General features: G+C 43.7%; 1 protein-coding gene across 1 annotated transcript in view; it reads left to right on the forward strand.

Moving 5' to 3' along the window:
• The first annotated feature begins 1,756 nt into the window (after nucleotides 1-1,756).
• The window catches only part of ZSWIM8 (zinc finger SWIM-type containing 8), a 139,033-nt gene continuing 120,386 nt past the window's right edge, over nucleotides 1,757-20,403 (forward strand). Inside the window, exon 1 of the mRNA XM_074958448.1 lies at nucleotides 1,757-2,224. Coding sequence (XP_074814549.1) covers nucleotides 2,047-2,224 — 178 coding nt within the window. The 5' untranslated portion in view covers nucleotides 1,757-2,046. The remainder of the gene's footprint in view (nucleotides 2,225-20,403) is intronic.

The raw sequence follows: 20,403 nt of genomic DNA on the forward strand, positions 1-20,403 counted from the left end.
TGCGCCACTGACCAGGAGCTGCCCGAGGTAAGCCCGTGCCCCAGCCCTGAGCCCCCCCCCCATACCCTAGAGCCCGCACCCCCAGCCTCACCCCATTGCCCCCTCCCACACCCTGAAGCCCTCATTCCCAGCCCAGAGTCCTCACCCCCTCCTGCACCCCCAAACCCTGCCTCAACCTGCAGCCCCTTCCCGCACTCTGAATCCCTCGGCCCCACCCCCCAGCCTGGAGCCCCTTCCGGAACCCCAAGCCCCTCATCTCTGGACCCACCCCAGAGCCAGCACCCCCAGCCCAGAGCCCTCACCCCTCCCACACCCCAACCTCCTGCCCCAGCCCAGTGAAAGTGAGTGAGGGTAGGGAAGAGCAAGCCACTGGGGGGGATGTTGTGAGCAGGGGCAGGGCCTTGGGGAAGGGGCGGGACAGGGGCGAGGCCTCGGGGAAGGGGCAGGGCTAGGGCCTTCGGTTTTGTGTGATTAGAAAGCTGGCATTCGTCGCCTCCCACCCTACAGAAACTACACATCCCAGAATGTCGGGGAGTGCCCCCTCTCCCTACAAGAACTACATATCCCAGCATGCCATGTGAGGACCCCCTCCCTATAGAAACTACACGTCCCAGCATGCACTGTGAGCCTCCCCACCCCGGAACTACACATCCCAGAATGTCTGGTGAGGTGTTGTCCTCCAGCTGGTGGGGACTGCCAGTCCCAGCATGCACGCGGGCCCCGTGGCATGCTGGGACTGGCGGTGTCCCGCGGGGCGGACGGCTGCGAGCGGAAGCCGGAAGCGGCGCGGCGGAAGCGGGTCCCGGCTGGCGGGGTCGGCAGGTGATACTGGGCAGCGCAGAGCCATCTTACCCGGCCGGGGACGGGAGTCCGGCCGCTGCCTGCGCCAGGAGAGGAGCCGGGACCGGGCTGTGGCGGAGCCTGCGCGGGGAACCGGGGCCATGGGGCGCTAGGGACCGGCAACCCGGAGCCGCGCGGTCCCAGCCCCAGGAGGCGGCAGCAGCTCCCCGTTCGTGTCCGCCAATCGCTGGAGCGGCGCCCCCGCACTTGCCCGCCGGCCCCATGGGGCAGGAGACGCTGCCAGCGCTCTGGTAGCCACCCCTTGGACACCGCTTCTTCTCCCCCCTCGGGGCACCGCGCCTGCCCTCCAGCACCGCCTGGGCAGCCCCCCTCGGCCACTGACCCCTGGGGGCACCGCTCCCCCCACCTCCGGGCACTGACCAGGGGTACCACTCCTTTCCTCTCTCCCCCAGGCACCGACCCCAGCGACACGGCTCCTTTCCTCCCCCGGGCTCCGACTCGGGCACTGCTCCTCCGCAGAGCCCTCCAACCTTCCCCTGCCCAGGGCGCTGCTTTTCCCTTCGCTCTTCCCCCTAGCCCTGGGGCTGCTTCACCGGCGACGCGCCCCCTGCCTCCTGGGCAGTGCGTGAGAACCACCCCTCATCCCGACCCCTCACGAGAACAGGGGAGGTTTTACATCCATTCAAACGCAGGGAAGTGTCCCACCTCCACCCCCCACTACCTTTTTTGTGATGGGGAGATTTTTATTTTATTTTATTTTATTTTGCACTTGTTGTGAGAGAAAAGCACAATCTCAGGGAGACCTGAATCTATAGTGAAACTTAAAAGAAACAAACCACCCCTTTCCCCCCCCCCCCCCCATCAGACTCTCCAGGTCACTTGCAGCTGAAACCTTCAAACTTTTCTGTGTCTGTCAGACGCATGCCTGTGTCACGGCTGGAAGCATCAGTCAACAGACTAACCAAGTCCTGGGGTTTAAGTATGTTTTGTGGACATAAAAGGTTTTAAATTTTTTAAAGAACTTGGTATCTTTGGGATTTTTATGAGTTTCCCTTATTTTATGTCACTTTCCTGCTCTCCCTGCTTGAGACTGCTGTTGCTTTGTTTTTTCCCTGGTGTTGTAGTACAGGGACCTGAGTGGAGCTGGACTTTTAATTATTGATAAAAGTTGTCCTGGAGTCACGTTCATCCGTCTGTCTGAGTGAGCGGATCTGTCCCTTTCCTTCCTCGTGTCTATTGGATGTGATGGAACTCATGTTTGCAGAGTGGGAGGACGGGGAAAGGTTTTCGTTTGAAGACTCTGACCGCTTTGAGGAAGACTCCCTTTGTTCCTTCATCTCTGAGGCAGAGAGCCTTTGCCAGAACTGGAGAGGATGGAGGAAGCAATCAGCTGGACCCAATTCCCCTACTGTCAAAATGAAAGGTGAGAGCACAGTTTCACTGGGATGTTCTGGGAATTTGAGTGAAACTTCTGGGCCATGTGGGGATGGGGAAGCATGTATACATGTTGGAACCATCCAAGGCATGAGCCAAAATCAGTTGCCTAGTAGGGGTAGCTTGTGAGTAGAGGTTGCACAAAATTGTGCTAGGCAACCATCATTGCATCCAAGTTTCTATTGGAGGAGATCGTTAATGTGGGTTTTCTGTAGTGCTTTTCTGTCTCAGACCATGTTTGCCAAAGCTGTTCTTGGGAATCTGGAGGGAAAAAAACAAAATCTACGTTGCAATAAGCAAGGTGCATACTTCAATGGGAATAATTAGTCACAGGCTCCCAGTTGTGTTTAACTGAATAAACTGCTACATAAAGATTGTCTTACTACAACAAACGCTCTAATGAAGTTGTGTGTTGGCTTCCCCCCCAACCAGTTTGTGTACAGTAGTCCATTTTCATGTTCACTCTTCTGTATTTCACTTTATCCTTCTAGTGCCTATAGCAAACTTTCAGCAGTAGCTGTTGAGCAGGCAGGTATGGAGACCTTATTGTAAGGAGTGACTGAGCTAGTACAGTAGTGTGTCAGCTCTGCCCCAAAGTTGATTATATTCCTGCCCTACTGACAGTTATCCCCTTCTGGCTGGAGAAAGCCTAATATACAGTACCAGCCTCCAGAAACTGATTTCTAAATAGTGGTAGCTGCTAACTTTTTGTCTGAGCTGACACGCGTTTGTGTTAAACCATTTTATTGAACAATTGTATTAAATCACTTGTCTCAAGTGACTTTACCTCACAATTCAGGTACTGAATAGAGCCAGGCATAATGCTAGCAGAGCTATTTCAACCTTGCTTACATAATGACCATTTCTCTTTGTCCTGTGTCCCTCCATAGCTCTGTCAATCCCCATTAATTCTGACCTGTGTGACTTCACCTGCTTTTCTATTACTGCACTCCCCACAGCTCTGCACCTTTATCCTGAACTATGGCACTTACTGCTTTTCCAAGCCTAGGTCCTTCTTGAACAGAGAATGTTGTTTGTAATACGTTGTGCTGAAATATGGTAGTTTTGTGATGTGCATAAATGTCCGCTTGGCATTAGATTAGGACAAGAAAATGCATTTTACTTTGAACCATCATCTTCACATGACAGCCTAATTTTTCTCTGCTTAGTGAACTTGAACACTGGCACTAGTCCAGGATATTTAACCTCCTTTGTCTCTCTCTGCTGAGTGTCATGGGGCTATGAACAATGATGGGGAAGGAAAGGAGCTTGGAAATCTTGCCGAATGAAAGTGCAAGCTGGATGTGTTTTTTGAGGTGCTGCTGTCATGATACATTTTGGTTTCAGTTATTGAACGCTCCCAGGTAAAATGAATAAGGAATGGTAGCACCGTGAAGTATCTAGCAAAGCCATGTTATACTAAGATATAGACACCAGCGCCCTGTTCAAAGCAGCATATAGACAAGATGGCTCTTTTGTTTTTGTATGTTTCACTTTAAACCTGGTTGCACACACTGAGGCACTGAAAGAGAAGGTGTTGTAGAGCTGAAAAAGTCCCAATGCAGAGAGGAAAGTCCCCTCTAGCTCTACAAAGATAGGGGTGTGAGACTGGTCCATGCAGGGTCAGGGGTCAGATTGCAGGGAAAAAAAGATGAAGGTACTCTTTCAAACTCTGCCCACAAAATAAGGGCTGTCCACGGGTCACCAAAATGAGGCAGTGTTCACCATAGATTGTGCAGATGTTCAAAATACAATTGTGTGTGCTGCTAGACTCTCTTGATTTCTGCTCCCCCTCAGTGGGGCTTGAGTATTCATTCCCATGGACTCTTCTGGGATACTTTGACATGGTTTCTTCTTGACTGAGTTAGAAAGAAGTGGTGATATCTCCCAATTGTCATCCACTGGTGGCACCAAAATGAGAGAGCCACTCAAAGTCAATTGTGCAGATCTGTGATCCTCGCTCTCCTTTCTAACATGAAAAATAAAATGGTTGAAATATATAAATTATCACTAAAGCCTTATTGAGAGGAATGGGGCAGTTCACGCTTCTGAGAGCGATAGTTCCAGGCTTTCTGCAAATTCACATGGAGAGCTGTACTGGTTATACTTGGTTCACATTTCTGAGGTTTTCTTTGCAGCCATAACTACTAGAGACTTACTTTTCTTTTTAAATGGAAACTGATATTCTGGAGAACAAGACGGTAACTTCAGAGAGGTGCTAGTTCTGCATATGGTGTGTGCTAGCTGTTTCTAAGCAGTACTCAAGGTTAATCTGTGAAATGTAAAACATGCACTGTGTTTCAGTTCATAAGCATATTTATTCATCTAACACAGAGGTACATCGTTTAAAGAAATGAAAAGCACACACAAGAACACAGCATAATTAGGGCATTTGGTAGCAAATGTAGACTGGATTTTCCTGAGAGATCCACTGTGTTACTGGAAACAGGGTAGTTCAGTCCTTTTAATGCTCACTCAATCCACCTACCATGAGGCTGAACGTAGAAGTGTAGGGCTGGAAAGGACCCTGTAAGGTCATCAAATCCAGCCCCCTGCACTGGGGTAGGACCAAGTAAACCTAGGCCAGCCCTGGCAGATGTTTGTTTGACTTGTTCTTAAAAACCTCCAATGATGGGATTCCACAACCTCCTTTAGAAGCCTATTTCAGAGCTTAACTATCTTCACAGTTAGGTTGGATATTAGGAAAAACTTTCTAAGGTTCCCTTGCTGCAGATTAAGCCCAATACCTTTTTTTGGTCCTAGTTTTAGTGGACATGGGGAAGAATTAATCTCTCTCCTCTTTATGACAACCCTTACCATATCTGAAGACTGTTATGAAGGCTCCCCTCCACCCCCCCAGTCGTCTTTTCTCAAGACTAAACGTGCCTATTTTTAACCTTTCCTCACAGGTCAGGTTTTCTAAAGCTTTGATCATTTTTGTTGCTCTCCTCTGTACTCTCTCCAGTTTGTCTTATTGTGGCACCCCAAACTGGACACAGTACTCCAGCTGAGGTCTCAGCAGTGCTGAGTAGAGTGGAACAATTACCTTCTGTATCTTGCATACAATATTCCTGTTAATACACCCCAGAATGGGATTAGCCTTTTTCAACACTGGATTACATCGTTGGCTCATGTTCAATTTGTGATCCACTTTAACCCTGAGATCTTTTTCAACACTACTATTGCCTAGCCTGCTAGTCCCCAATTTGTATTTGTGCATTTGATTTTTGTTCTTCCAGAGTGAAGTACTTTGCACGTGTCTTTATTGAATTTCATCTTGTTGATTTCAGACAAATTTTCCCATTTGTCAAGGTCATTGTGAACTCTAAAGTCCTCTAAAGTGCTTACAACAACCCCCAGCTTGGTGTCATCTGCATATTTTATAAGCGTACTCTTTGCTCCATTATCCAAATCATTAATGAAAATATTAAATAACACTGGATCTGGGACAGACCTCTCTGGAATTCTGCTAGATACTTACTCCCAGTTTGATAATGAACCATTGGTAACTTGCTCTTTGAGTACAGTTTTTCTGTCAGTTATGCGCTCTCTTCTGGTGATTTTAATCTAGACCATGTTTCCCTACTCTGATGGGTGGTTGTGGAAGAATATTTGAACTTCTCCAGTGTGCTTTAAGGACTCATAGCTGTACTGCTTTTTCAGGAATGTTTAGGTGTACTGAACGCTCATACATCAGAAATTTAGGATAGTTACACCTGCTAAACTCTCATAGCATTTTAATTGCTCAGTATGAGCAAGTGGCAAAAAGACCTTCTTGTCATACTTTCTCTGTATTCTGGGATGGCATTTTCAGCAAAGTCACACAATATGTTTTTGCTTTCTTTTCAGATAGTAGAATCAATAACATTAAGTAGGAATCCATTTTGTCACCTGTATGGATGCTAATACTTGTTGAATCTACACTAGCACTCATTAATTCAGCCGAACTGGTAATACAGTAACTCCTCAGTTAACGCTGTAGTTATGTTCCTGAAAAATGCGACTTTAAGTGAAACGATGTTAAGCGAATCCAATTTCCCCATAAGAATTAAATGGGGCGGGGGGTTAGGTTCCAGGGAAACTTTTTTTGCCAGACAAAAGACTATATTTGTCTGTGTGTGTAATACACACACAGTATAAGTTTTAAACAATTTAATACTGTACACAGCGATGATGATTGTGAAGCTTGGTTGAGATGGTGAAATCAGAGGGTGGGATATTTCCCAGGGGATGCCTTACTGCTAAATGATGAACTAGCAGTTGACTGAGCCCTCAAGGGTTAACTCGTTGTTAATGTAGCCTCACACTCTACAAGGCGGCAGGAATGGAGTGAGAGGAGACAGCATAGCAGACAGAGACACCCTGTGTGTGTGTGTGTGTGTGTGTGTGTGTGTGTGTGTGTGTATGTGAGAGAGATGCGCATTTCCCCTTTAAGTATGCTGACCCACTATTAAGTACACTGCCTTGTTAAGTTAGTCAGCAAGCTGAGACCACAGCTGCTGCCAGGAAGCTCCCTCCATCCTAAGCCCTGTCGTGTGTCCCCCTGCTCTATGGAGATGGGGTAAGCGGGGAGCAGGAGCAAGGGGGAGGGGAACACCCTGACATTAGCCCCCCCCCCCCCCACAGCAAGTAGGAGGCTCCAGGGAGCAGCTCCAAGGCAGAGGGCAGGAGCAGCACATGGCAGTGGGGAACTTAGGTCCCCGCTCCCCTGATAGGGGGGCTGCCGGTCCACCCTGGTTCCAAGCCCCCACCAGCTAGCTGCAATGTGCTGCTCTTCCTGCAAGCAGTGGACAAAGCAAACGGCTGCCAAATGACATTATAAGGGAGCATCGCACAACTTTAAATAAGCATGTTCCCTAATTGGTCAGCAACGAAACAACGTTAACCAGGATGACTTTAAGTGAGGAGTTACTGTAACTTCATTAGGGAGTTTCAGCAAAACATTCCCACTGTAGTTAAAGCTTTTGAGAGCAACTAAAAATCCTTTCTAACTTGCTATTTAACAACTCTTGGCAATAGTATACATTTTACTTCAGAAGAATTGTTGATTTCATTACTTCAGTCCATTCAATTGCTTGTTCCTACTTCTTAGACTCAGGTCATAAGGGACTATCATGATCATCTATTCTGACCACCTCCACACGGCAGACCACAGAACCTCATCCACCCACTCCTATATTACTCCCCTAACCTCTGGCTGAAGTACTGAAGTCCTCAAATCATGGTTTAAACGCTTGAAGTTAGAGAATCCACCATTTACACTAGTTTAAACCTGAAAGTGATCCGTGATCCATGCTGCAGAGGAAGGTGAAAACCCCCCAGGGTCTCTGCCAATCTGTCCTGGGGGAAATTCCTTCCTAACCCCAAATATGGTGATCAGTTCTTCCCCATATACTCAGGGTACACCTCCCAGACAGACACCTGGGAAAGAAATCTCTATAGTAACTCTGAACCCTCCTCTTATGTCTCCATCTTACTCAGTGAAAGTGAAAAAAGATATAGTCTTACACCTGATGTTTGGTAATTACCTGTTTGTGGTGTTGATCAGCAGCTTTCAGATTTACTAGTTGGACTGAGAAACCAGGCACCTTGTGAATTCAGCACCATGAAGACTGAAAAATAAGTCGAGCTAGCCAGCTTTCCACCAAACCATGTTATTAAATGACTTTCCCACCTCCGAGAAATTTATGGAATTTAGCAAACCAAGCCCCTGTAATGATTCACAGCTCCACCCCTTCCATATTATTTGATCCCACCCATTAGGCATCCAAGGACTACGCCCAGCCTCCTTCCCCTCTAAGCTTCAAAGCAATTTTTTATTTTCTAATAGGTATAACAAGGACCTCAGTGGTCTCATCATAGACCTTTTAATTTGTTTAAAATAAGTTAAAATTTTCATTTACACTTGAAACTAGATCCTAATATTTCTAGTATGAAAAATCTTTTCAAGCATATGATGTTCATGTAAACACTTCTGTGGTAGATAAAACAGCCCAAAATCCAATTGCCTCCCCTCCACATATGCACACAAAAATCCATTGTGTTGGGTTTTTCTGAAAAATGTTTTTCACGTTCCTGTCTTCCCACCCCCAGTCTCTTCTGTCTCAAGTCTCTCAAGGACAGATGTTTACCAAACACTTAAGAAGGCTGCCAGGAATACTGAAGAACCGTGAAGTATTGTATTGCCAAAGCTTTTTGCTCAATTTGTATTTGTGCCTTTGCACCAGCTTCTCCTGGAAGTGTAGTGACGACTCAGACCTGTGTAGTGATAAAACTCTATTCATACACAGGCAACTCATGTGAAGAAAAGCTTAAATTTGCTTTTACAGCAAACTTGAATAGTTGTACAGTGTGTTAGGAAAGGCTAGAGCTTGTACAGAGAAATTGTGGCAGCGAGTGGTCATCTAGAAAGCATCCTCATTAGCTGCAGAAGGTTAGTGGCAGCAGGTTTAAACAAACAAAAGAGTATTTGTTTGCACACAACAGAGTCAACCCATGGAACTCCTTGCCAGAGGATGTTGTGAAGGCCAAGACCATAACAGGGTTCAAAAAAGAACTAGATAAATTCATGGAGGATAGGTCCATCAATGGCTACACGTAAACACTCAGCGAAAGTTTACAGTAAAGTAAACCCTTTAAAAACTAGAGAAAATACCACAAAAACACAATGATCTGATGAGAGATAATATACTGCTGAAAATAGGTCTCCTCACATGATGATGTTAGGGGGAGGACTCAGATGCTAGCAGTATGTAGACTTCTCTAGACCAGTGTTTCTAAAAAAATGGTCCATGGACTGGCGCCAGTCCCTGAGATCTCTCTGACACAGTTTAGGAAGGCAGCAGGCTAGTCCCTGGTATCAAAAAAGGTTAAGAAACATTGCTCTAGACTATCAGTCAACCCAGGGAATGTTGTTTCACCTGTTTTGTGGTGGGTATTGCAGGTGTCAGTGGCTCTTTAAATAGCAGCAAGGTAAACTAAAGTTAATTAGGAAACAGTTGTGGATTATTAGAATAATTGCAACTATGGAATAAGCTGTATGGAGAGGTTATGGAATCACCAGCGCTGGAGAGACTAAGCGAGGCATTAGGTATTATTTTGTCAGGATTGGTTTTTTCCTGTGTTTGTAGTGTGCCTAGAACTGGGGGGCTTGGTTTATGACTAGATTCCCTAGACACTAAAGTGACACCACTGGTTTACAATTACTGTAATAATCTTCAGTGCAGAAATGTGGGCCACAGAAGCAACACAGAGTTCTTTCCCAAACTCAGCATTTTGCTTTTGTGATTCAGATGGTACCCAGTGATATCTCCATCTTTTAGGAGTCTTTTCCTATTAGGTGAATAACTATCTAAAGCATATGCCTGCCTCTTCACCTGCATTATGCTCCGCACCCCCTTTAGAAGCCAAAAGTAATTATTTCCAGGCTCCCTTGAGACCATTTAATGTGTGTGTGTGTGTGTGTGTGTGTGTCTCTCTCTCTCTCTCCCCCCCCCCCAAGAATGAGAACAGGAATGAGATCATAAAAGTTTAGTGGGGAGAGGTTTGATTTTTTTCTACTAACTACCATTGGGTTGGACATTGGAAAAACTCAGATATAACCCTCCCCCTAAAATTACACACTTTGATTCCCTTTCTTTCACTAGTTTCAGAGTAACAGCCGTGTTAGTCTATATTCGCAAAAAGAAAAGGAGTACTTGTGGCACCTTAGAGACTAACCAATTTATTTGAGCATAAGCTTTTGTGAGCTCTAGCTTATGCTCAAATAAATTGATTAGTCCCTAAGGTGCCACAAGTACTCCTTTTCTTTCACTAGTGTCTTGTGGGTTCCTGTCTTTGCCTTGGTTTGGAATTTCTCTCACCTTTTGATTCAGAGGTCTTCCTGGATTCCCTTTTACTACTTAATATCTATCCTCGCCCACACGTCTTGTAGAGACCCTCTGATTGCTGGAGGATTGGAGATCACAGATGCATCTGTCAGCCTGAGTTTCCAAAAGAATTATAGTAATCACACCTTTCCTTCTAGGGACTGAGTGCAAGGCTGTTTTACCCCAGGGGATGAGGATCTGTGTTTGGTCCTAAACTCTGATTTGCTGCTAAGCCCCCTTCTATTTTCTGTTCCTTCCCTTTCTACCTTCTTTGTTTGGCCACATACTTACAGTAACCCCTCACTTAAAGTCGTCCCAGTTAACATTGTTTTGTTGCTGATCAGTTAGGGAACATGCTTGTTTAAAGTTGTGCGATGCTCCCTTATAACCTCATTTGGCAGCTGCCTGCTTTGTCCACTGCTTGCAGGAAGAGCAGCTCGTTGCAGCGAGCTGGTGGGGGCTTGGAACCAGGGTGGACCAGCAGCTCCCTAGCAGCTCCCTGCTCCCCTAAGTTCCCTGTGCGGCAGCCGCCCAGCAGGCTATCAATTGCTGGCAGTTCAGCTGTCCCTCCCCCCACTAGCATGTGCTGCTCCTGCCCTCTGCCTTGGAGCTGCTCTCCGGAGCCTCCTGCTAGCTGTGCTGGGGGGACGACTAATGTCAGGGTGTACGCACACACGCACACAGTCTGTGTCTGCCATGCTGTCACACACACACACATAGAGTCTGTGTCTGCCATGCTGTTTCCTCTCCCTCCATTCCTGTTACCTTGTAAATGGAGCCTCACGCTCTACAACGAGTTAACCCTTGAGGGCTCAGTCAATGGCTAGTTCATCATTTAGCAGTAAGGCATCCCCCTGGGAAATATCCTACCCTCTGACTTCACCACCTCAACCAAGCTTCACAATCATCATTGCTGTGTACAGTATTAAATTATTTGTTTAAAACTTATACTGTGTGTGTGTGTGTATATATATGAGTCTCTTGTCTGGCAAAAAAAAATTTCCCTGGAACCTAAGCCCCCTATTTACATCAATTCTTATGGGGAAATTGGATTCGCTTAACATTGTTTTGCTTAAAGTCGCATTTTTCAGGAACATAACTACATTGTTAATTGAGGAGTTACTGTATTTAACCTATGCTCCTGTGCATAGCTTGTTTCCCATTGGTAACAGCAGAAGCGGTGTTATCTTTGTCAGTTTTATTCTGCTGGGCCACTGGTATGATCTGGTGCTGTGGGCATGGAGAGCAAGGAGAGACTAATTATATTGCTGTCACAGCCACAGCTAGTTCAGCTCCTGCCCCCAGCGCATCCCTGGGTCACCAGTTAGAATAGCAGTGTGGAACTAACAAAGACCTGCTGCTGCTCTGATGGTTACAAATATAGGTATGGGAACATGTGATTCCTCCCTCCATTAAAACCGTGTGAGGGGCGGTAAAGCCATGACTTCTGCTGCAGTGAGAAGAGCTTCTACTATGTAAGAGTTTCCCAGGTGATTTATTGAATTTCAACTTCTAGGTTTGCTAAACCTGTTCTCAAAACAGCTAACCTTTCTAAAATGAAAGTGAATATTTTCAACTCTCTCAGCTGATCATTAGTGATGTTACATGTAAATTGTTCTGTCCCCAAAAGCAGTTATTTGGCTCCTTAAAACTTCCAGACTTGGTTCATCTCCAAAATGGCTTGGTGGATTGATGAGACTAAACTGGCAATAGTCCAAGTTATACAGATCTGTGTTCTGTATTTGCACTCTCTCTGGTTCATATGTGGTGAATGTAATCTGCTTCAAGAGCCAGTGGTCAAATGCAACATACTGTGACAATTTGTAACTTTGGAACTCCAGTTCAGTTTGAAGAAGAGCAACAAAACCAGAAGATGATGTTACATAAACTGTTTACAGAGAAACATTACTTTTTTGTACATTTTTTCATGCAAGCTATGCCTTCCAGAATGCTTTAGTTAAACAGAGGAATTGGGAAGGCAAAGCAAGGGAGGTTTTCAGGTGAGATTTGAGAAAGTAAAGGCTGTTCCACTTACCAGGTAGCTACAGAAAAGGCTTTCGTGTCAGTAGTGGCAAGACTGAGGAGGGACCTGAAGCTTTGCACTACCTCACTGAGAAAAATAGTTAATGTGTGTGGATCACTTTGTTCTTAAGGTGTGGTTTAATAACCATATTGTAGTTACCTTAATGTGTCAGCAAATGCATGCTTAGTATAATGACTTAAATATTCAAAGTGGTTTTTTCCTGAAATACCATATGAAAACAGCTATTCGGTATCACTGAGCTGAGGCATATAGGCTGCTATGATGTCTAGGGTTTCTTTTTAAAATATATGTATAATTAAGGGTTACTGTATAGGATATTAATGAAAACTGAGATGCCCTGACATGTTTTCATATATGCTCAGAGTTGAAGGTAGTCCTAAAGGCTCACAGTAGGTAGTTGGCATGGATGTCATGTAATGCTACTGATTAGTCTCTAGTCCATACTAGGTTTTTGATTGCTCCTAGGTGCTGGATGATAGTATTTTTACTTGTTTGCTGTGGAAAAAGATATACACAAGCTCTGGAATACACACCTAAACATATTTTAAACTGCCTTCACTAAATAAGGACACTCCACTAGAGAGAGAGAGAGAGCTCGCATCATAGAACCTGCTTCAGTACGGGCGGGCAGAGATGGGACCCCCTAACTGCTCACCCCTAGTTGTCCCTGACCACCTCACACTAGAACCCAAATGCAGTATCACAAAACAATTACAACTCATACTTGAGGAGGACTGCATCCTGAAATAAATCTTTCCCAAACTCCCTCGTCTGGCCTTCAGACAACCTCCCAACCTCTCCAAGCTCATCATCAGAAGCAGGCTCCCCACAGAGCAGGACCCACCAGCTCAAAGCGGCACCAGACCCTGCCAGAATAACAGATTCAAAACCTGCCGACGTATCTCCACTGCTACGATGATCAATACCCTCCACAACGCACCTTTCAAGATCCATGGGTCCTACATGTGCCTATCACAACGTGGGGTGTATCTCATCCTGTGCACTAAATGTCCCCAAAACAACAGCTATGTGGGCGAAACCAGGCAATCACCACACTCTCGAATGAACTCGCACAGACAGGAAAATGATAAATGGCAAAAACACCCAATCACCTATGAGTGAACACTTTTCACATATTTTCGTTCAATATCTGACCTCTTAGTCCTGATCCTCAAAGAAAACCTGCACAACACTTTCAAAAGACAGGCCTCAGAGCTTAAATTCATAACTCTGCTGGACACTAAAAACCTCGGATTTAGCAGAGATGCTCTTTTTACAGCTCATTACAGTAATGTGCAACGTACCCTATTGTCTGCTAACCCTTAATTGCCCTTTTCATTTTAAGTAGTCTCCTACAGCATGTATGAAACCCCTATGCTAAACAATCTGTCCTGCCTTGTATTTAGCTCAGATGCTCTGGTTACTTTCTCCAGATCGGACAAAGCGCTCTGTAAAGCTTGTCCCTTCCACCAACAGAAGTTGGTCCAATAAAAGATATTCCCTCACCTATGTTGTCTCTTTCATATCCTGGGACCAACACAGCTACAACAGTGCTACAAACAGAAAGATAATCAAACAAGCAAAATGTTAAAAAGGAATATGAAGCCGCTGGAAGACTTGCAGCAAAATTGAAGAAATGAGAAAAGTGCACAGGAAGGATCAATGAGTGCTCCCCAGAACGATTGTGCAGATGACACCTGGGTGTTCCTGGGAGATCTGGAAAGGCCACTACCTGAGCTGATCATGACGAGACACGTTATCGCTCCATAGTTCATATTGAAGCTGGCTTTCTATTGTAAACTTGATTATTCTTGCACTTGGACACACACAAACACACACACACAGTCTCTGTCTTTCTCTCTCTCGCTCATTTGTTTCATATTATAAATATCATGACATTTCATGGTGTCTTATCAGAGGGTGGGTATTTTTATGAAGACTTGGAGAAACTGTACAAATATCTTGGATTTCAAAATTTCCACTGTTTAACTTAGTTCAAAGGGTTTTATGAGGCTTTTTTTTGTCTCTCCATATCTCAGAAGTAGCCTATCTTAACAGTCAAAACTGATTTATCTTTTGGTGCTTGAAGTGTAGGAATGTCTTTTAGTATGATTTCAAGGGTTATTATAGTAATTAAAAACTTACAACTCATTTCACACAAATACTGAAATCTGTTTAAGCCTAAAATCCAATTATAAAAGTTACTTAAACGGTTTGTCATGGTAAAAAAGCAAATGTTGCAATTTTAGTTGAAACCACCTTAACCCGTTCATCCCTTTCCAACCCCCCGCCCCCCCCAAATGAATGGCACACATTTTATCAGATAGATTAGATTAAATAGTCTTTCCTTTGATTGAATTGTTCTTTAACATTTTTAAAGAGGAATATACACAGAATATTGGTACAATTATTATCGAAATAGTACTGGGTCTTGTTTTGATAAAGCATGTTATACATAATCTAAATTATCTCTTGTGAAGCACTGTGCTCTGGAGAAATGGGTGGCAGTCAAGAGGCCCTGGTTCTCGCCAGGACTTGTGTGGCCTGGGTTGAGTTGCTTTTTTCTCTGTTTCCTGAACAGAAAAATAGCCATACTTATTTACCCACCTCACATATGTTTTGTGAGGCTTAATTAGCTAATGACTGTATAGCGCTTTTAGTACTTTGTGTTAAAAGCCCTAAGTATCACTAGATTTTCTGTCTTCTCTAAGCACACTTTTCTATAGAGCATTAGGACATTTTGCAGAAGCAAACTGCTTGTTAAAACTTAGACAGCCTAACAACTTTATCTTGGCTTTTAGATGACCGCACTAAAAAAAAATTCAAACAAGAACATTTTGTAATCAAATAGTTTAAATTAGGAAAAGTCAAATTAATTTTAAAGCATAAGCACTATTTTGGCAAAGCTATCAACTGATTTCTTTATATCTTCCAAAAGCCTTAAGTTGCTGAATAGATTCAGTGCCCTGGGGAGTTTCTAAATTCTCCAGGTCACAGGAAATTAGGAGGAGCCACTAATTTTATCAGCTGTTTAAAGTTTAGGGGATGTGAAAGGAAATTGACTCATCCGAGCCAATGAAGTACTTGCATTTAAAATTAAGTGCTTACGATTTTCATTGCAAAAATATTTCACTGGCTCAGCCAGGAGGTGGTTTCCTATTACAGCCCAAAAACTTGGCTGTGCTTTAAGTCAGTTTATCTGGCTATCAGCTGCTGGAAATTTAAGACATGAGGCAAATGTAGATTCAAAAATTAAGGCAGTGTCCAGTTATGCTCCAAGGAAAAGTGCTGTAGAAAACTTTGTGAATGACACAGTTTCCCAACCTATAGCTGTTGGGAGCCAGGTACAGCTGAAAATATTATATGCCCAGCATATGCACTTTCCTAGGTGAACTCCTAAAGCTTGGCAAGATCCAAAAATGGAAGTGAGGGATGGGTAGAATAGCAGACACATCTGCTTGTAGCAGACATGAGGCTCTGGGGTAGGATAGAGAACACTGACAGAGATAATGTGCTTCTCCCTGTAGCACACTTGCCACAGAAGATGGAGCTTCAACTACGATCTAGGGACAGGCTCTTAGAGTGGAATTCCAGCCTCTTTCCCAGTTAACGTGGGGAGGGGATCTGGACATTACTTCTAGATGGACCAATATCTTGTATCATTCTTTTGTCTGGGTTTAGTTCTCTATCAGGTGTATGGTAAAGTTTCCTAGCCCTCTTTGTAAGTGACAGTGCGGGAAATGGAGAGATTAAGGGAATAACACAGGAAAGAAATAATGTGGGCTTTTTGGAACAAGAAATGGTATAAGGGAAGAGTTAGATGTCACAATGCAGTGGTGGGGGAGAAAACTGGGGAGAGAAGTTTAAAAAAAAAAAAAGTCACTGAAAAGAATGTAAGAATGCCATGATCTATTAGACTATAAAGTAAAGTTAAGACTGTAAGGAGATGATGTTACAAAAGGAACCTTATCCAGAATTTCCAAGTGTATGTAATGAGAATCTCAATGACATAGTCCGTCCATCCTGCATGACTTCCAGATGGAAAAGATGAAAAACAAGAATTGGGTGGGGAAAAACTGGAGTCACAAGTTCTTGCTCCATCTCCTGTGCAGTATTGAAACTCCTTCTGCATATATCATGGTCATGCCCCTTCTTTCAGAAATCTTGGTAAGAGATCAATATTGCACTGTGGAATTGCAAGGACTAAAAGGGCTAGTGTTCCAGAATCTAATTTATCAGGGGTTGTTACTTGACTTCCCACCAATAAACTACTGTAAAGAGTTAATTGTGACTCTGTCTGCTAGACTTGTGATTTGGGGGGGTAGGCATGTCTTCACGGTTGGAGATCTAGCCAAGGAACGGAAAAAGTGAGACAGCCTTAACAGTAAATATAGCCAACTTACCATCTGGCCTCTTTTTAAATATATTAATGAAAACAATACCAGCGTGTGGCCAAACCATTCTCAGTGGCATCTTGTCAATTTGTATGAGAGAACCAGACTCTTCCTTGAAGTAAATGTGCTAAGGAAAATTTTGCTGAATCTGTGAATACTGTGTGTGACTTTATGGCATCTTCATGCTTTATTTTTTCTGTATGTTGGACTTACTGTTCAGTAATAAGAAAAGGAGTACTTGTGGCACCTTAGAGACTAACAGATTTATTTGAGAATAAGCTTTAGTGAGCATAAGCTGTAGCTCATGAAAGCTTATGCTCAAATAAATTTGTTAGTCTCTAAGGTGCCACAAGTACTCCTTTTCTTTTTGCAGATACAGACTAACATGGCTGCTACTCTGAAACCTGTACTCAGGAATGTGAGTTTTCTGTTAAGTGATGGCTATCAAGTAGACTAATCCTTCCATAGTCTAATTTTCTTCTTACCTGAAGAAAATCACCTTTGGCATTGGGAAGTGTTTGGACTAGGCAACTTTCTGAATAGTCTTACCCCTAATTTACAGAATTTCATCTGGTTCATCCCCTGGAGGCCAGTGCAAGGGGATTAGATTTTTCGTGCTTTCTCCAGACTAGTTTAAATATTCCAAGTGATATTTCTCCTCTCTTGGGGTACTATTCCACTCTCTCACCTAAATCTCATTCTTTTTTGAGTGTCCTCTGCATATTATCACTCATGGGATGCTCTGACTGGTACAGCCTGAGCAGTAGAACTCAGGCTTCAATGCCTTCCTTATCCCTTCCCTCAGTAAACATCAAATGTTTCTGGGCCAAGGTATAAAAGGGGATGGTGCTCCAGCTGCCTCATTTTCGTTCAGCCAGTCATGGTTGGAAGGAAGTGGAGCTGTTCTGGAATACTGCCAGATCCTCACAATTACTAGTTAGTTTAGTTCGTTATAATTTTAGATTTAACTTAGAAAAGTCTTTGGTGCCAAGATGGCATAACCGAAGACACAAAAGCCCAGATTTAAGAGATGCATTTCATGTCCAGCTGTGTTTCTGGTGTCTGATACACATGCAAGATGTTTATCATGTTTTGAGTGAAGGAAATGTTTGCTTTGCTCCAAAATGTTTGCTTTGCTTGACCTTCATGATGTGAGGTGAAGAAGGAAAGACAGAAGAGACTTCAGGCCATCTTACTCCAGAAAGCTCTGTCAGCACAGTTGACTGGAACTGAGAGACAGCAAACCTCCAACAAGTCTCAGAGACTGCCATAGTCTGAGCAAGGAAAAGTCAATCTGCATCTTTGGCACCGAGTACTAAGGAATCTGGTAGAGGAAAGGATCCAAAGATCAAGACTACTGCATACATAGAGTACCTAGTGTTATCAGACTCTGTCTCTAGGCCCAATCCACAAGAGTAGAACAAGGCTATTATAGTGACTGCAAAGACTCTATCCTTGTTGGTGTCGGCCTCCTTGTTAAGAGGCCATCTATGCAAAAAAAGGCCCACCAAGTCTGGGTGTATTTAAAGAACCTGGCCCCAGTAAGGAGACTCAGTCTAAAATCAGGAGACACTCTTCAGATCTGATTGTTTTGGATACAGAAGAGCTGGATCAAAAAGAGAAGATGAAACAACCTGTTATGTAGGCTGAGGATACGACTCCAAATACTGAGGCTCCAAGGACCTGGTACTGCTATGGATGATGGTTGTGATGCTGACAGGCCAGATGCCAGCATATGCCAGAGTCTCAGAAGAATTCACCCGTATGTGAATAGTAAGTGTTAGTATAGGTTCAAACTAATTCGCTCATATGCTGATGCAGATCAAAGATGTTGATTCTTTTCGCCTGTAGTTTGCTATTGTATTACTTCTACATTCTGTGTACCCTGTAATTAAATAACCTTGGATCAAAGGTGTGTTAATGAAGACTGTATTCAGGTGTTAGAACTTCATGAAAACTAATGGAATGTTACATGTATTGTTCTTGCTCATCTATTCTTATGTCATGGCAAGCACATGCATTGTATATATCTCTGTAGCTATATTACTCCTCAAAGAACAGTGCTAACTTCAAAGCAAGGACCATTGAGTTCACAATGGGAATTCACAGACTGTCTTCATTCCTTGTGCACAACCAACAAAGGAAGGCCCATGTGGGTACAAGGTGTCAGCTAAGGTTCTGTATGAAGAAGTTATAAAATATGGAGTCAAGGAAAGATCCTTCATCTCTGAACTATTTGGATACTCCCAGGGAAGCGTGCCAGATGCAAGATAAAGATCACCAAAGTTATTCTGGGTAACCCCGAGAGACTTATGGAAAACTAGCAGATTATTACATCTCTGCTGTAATTGTGGACTTACAAACATAGACTCACCTGTTAATGTATTTTACCTGCTTTAGTCTCTCAACTCTCATTTCTTCTTAGCTAATAAATCTTTAGTTATAGAATTGGCTACCAGCATTGTCTTTGGTAAGGTAAGATCCAGAGTACCAATTGATCTGGGGGTAAGTGACCTACCCTTTTGGGTTGGGAACCTGAAATGGTGTGATTTTTGGTTTATGTAACCATTATCACTAAGCCCAGGTTGTCTGGGTGGTAAGATATGCTGGAGAGTCTTAAGGGGACTGTCTGTGACTCAGTGGTAAAACTAATATAGTGATCCAGGAGTTCACATTTGTTACTGGCATGGTGAAATCTAATTATAAACTATACCACCAGTTTAGGGTGTCTGCCCTGTTTTTTGACAGTCTGATCGGAGATTGGCACTCACATTTCAGAGCCACTCCAGATAGCGCGACAATGGTTATGGCACAAATTTGTCGATTGGCTCTGGGTCTGTCTTGGTCGCTAGTGAATGCATGTGTGTCGATGAAATTTTATTGGCACCAATTCAAATAGGTAGTCCTCCAGAGAAGTGGAGGGGGATAGTTAAGGTTAGAATATTTCTTGTAATTCTACCACCAAAGACTCCTTTTGGCTCTCCAGGAAAAAGGTTTATTTCCATAGCCTTCCTTCATCATAGAAGGTTACTATCTCCAGTTCCCTCTGAACCAAGAATGGGTCTGGATCAGAAAATGAATCTGAAGAAGAAATCTTATAAGCAGACTTGGTTACTTGTTCTGTTATCTGTATGGGCAAAGGCATTTTCAGTATGTGGAGTTTTGGCTGGAGCAGCAATCCCCTGCTTGGTTTAGGATGTCTCATTGGCTTTCTGTACCTCATCAGGAAATTCCAATGCGTATTAATACTCCTTCGCTGACTTGGTACTGTGAAGGGATTCAAGCTTTGGATCCAAAGGAGTTGGATCAAGTGGTCCATCAAAGTCCTGCTAGATCTTCTACATTTGTAACAGATGTTTGTCAGAGGAAGAATGAATAATGAAGATTCAAGAGTTAGATCCAGACTCTGGGTACTTAACTTCTCCAAATGAAAGGGTAGGAGTTTGGCTTCATCACCTTCATATGGTGCGATGCTCTTCCGTCAACTAGTGAGTCAGATGACAAGGACATTATAGATTCCTTTGGTTCATGTTGAGGAATCTTCACATCCTGTATTTGATATTTTAGAAGGAGCTACTTGATGAAGTTATACTTCCGTTATTGGAAGGACTGTCAACCAGCAAAAACAATTTAGATTGCATCCTCCTCAGCTCAGCCTATGCTAAAATAGGCTGATAAACTGGACTAGTTTCCTCAGGAAGGTCTTGCTGTGTTTCATACTCACTCTTCTCCTAATTAACTGGTGGTAGAGGCTGCGATGCACAGATCAGAGTGCTCGAGTTAATTCTACTCCTAATAAAGACTGGAAGAGACTGGATGTTTTTGAAAGAAAGGTATTTTCCTCAGCCACTTTAGGCATGAG

This window comes from Natator depressus, chromosome 7, assembly GCF_965152275.1.
Source record: "Natator depressus isolate rNatDep1 chromosome 7, rNatDep2.hap1, whole genome shotgun sequence".
NCBI classification, from domain to species: Eukaryota; Metazoa; Chordata; order Testudines; family Cheloniidae; genus Natator; species Natator depressus.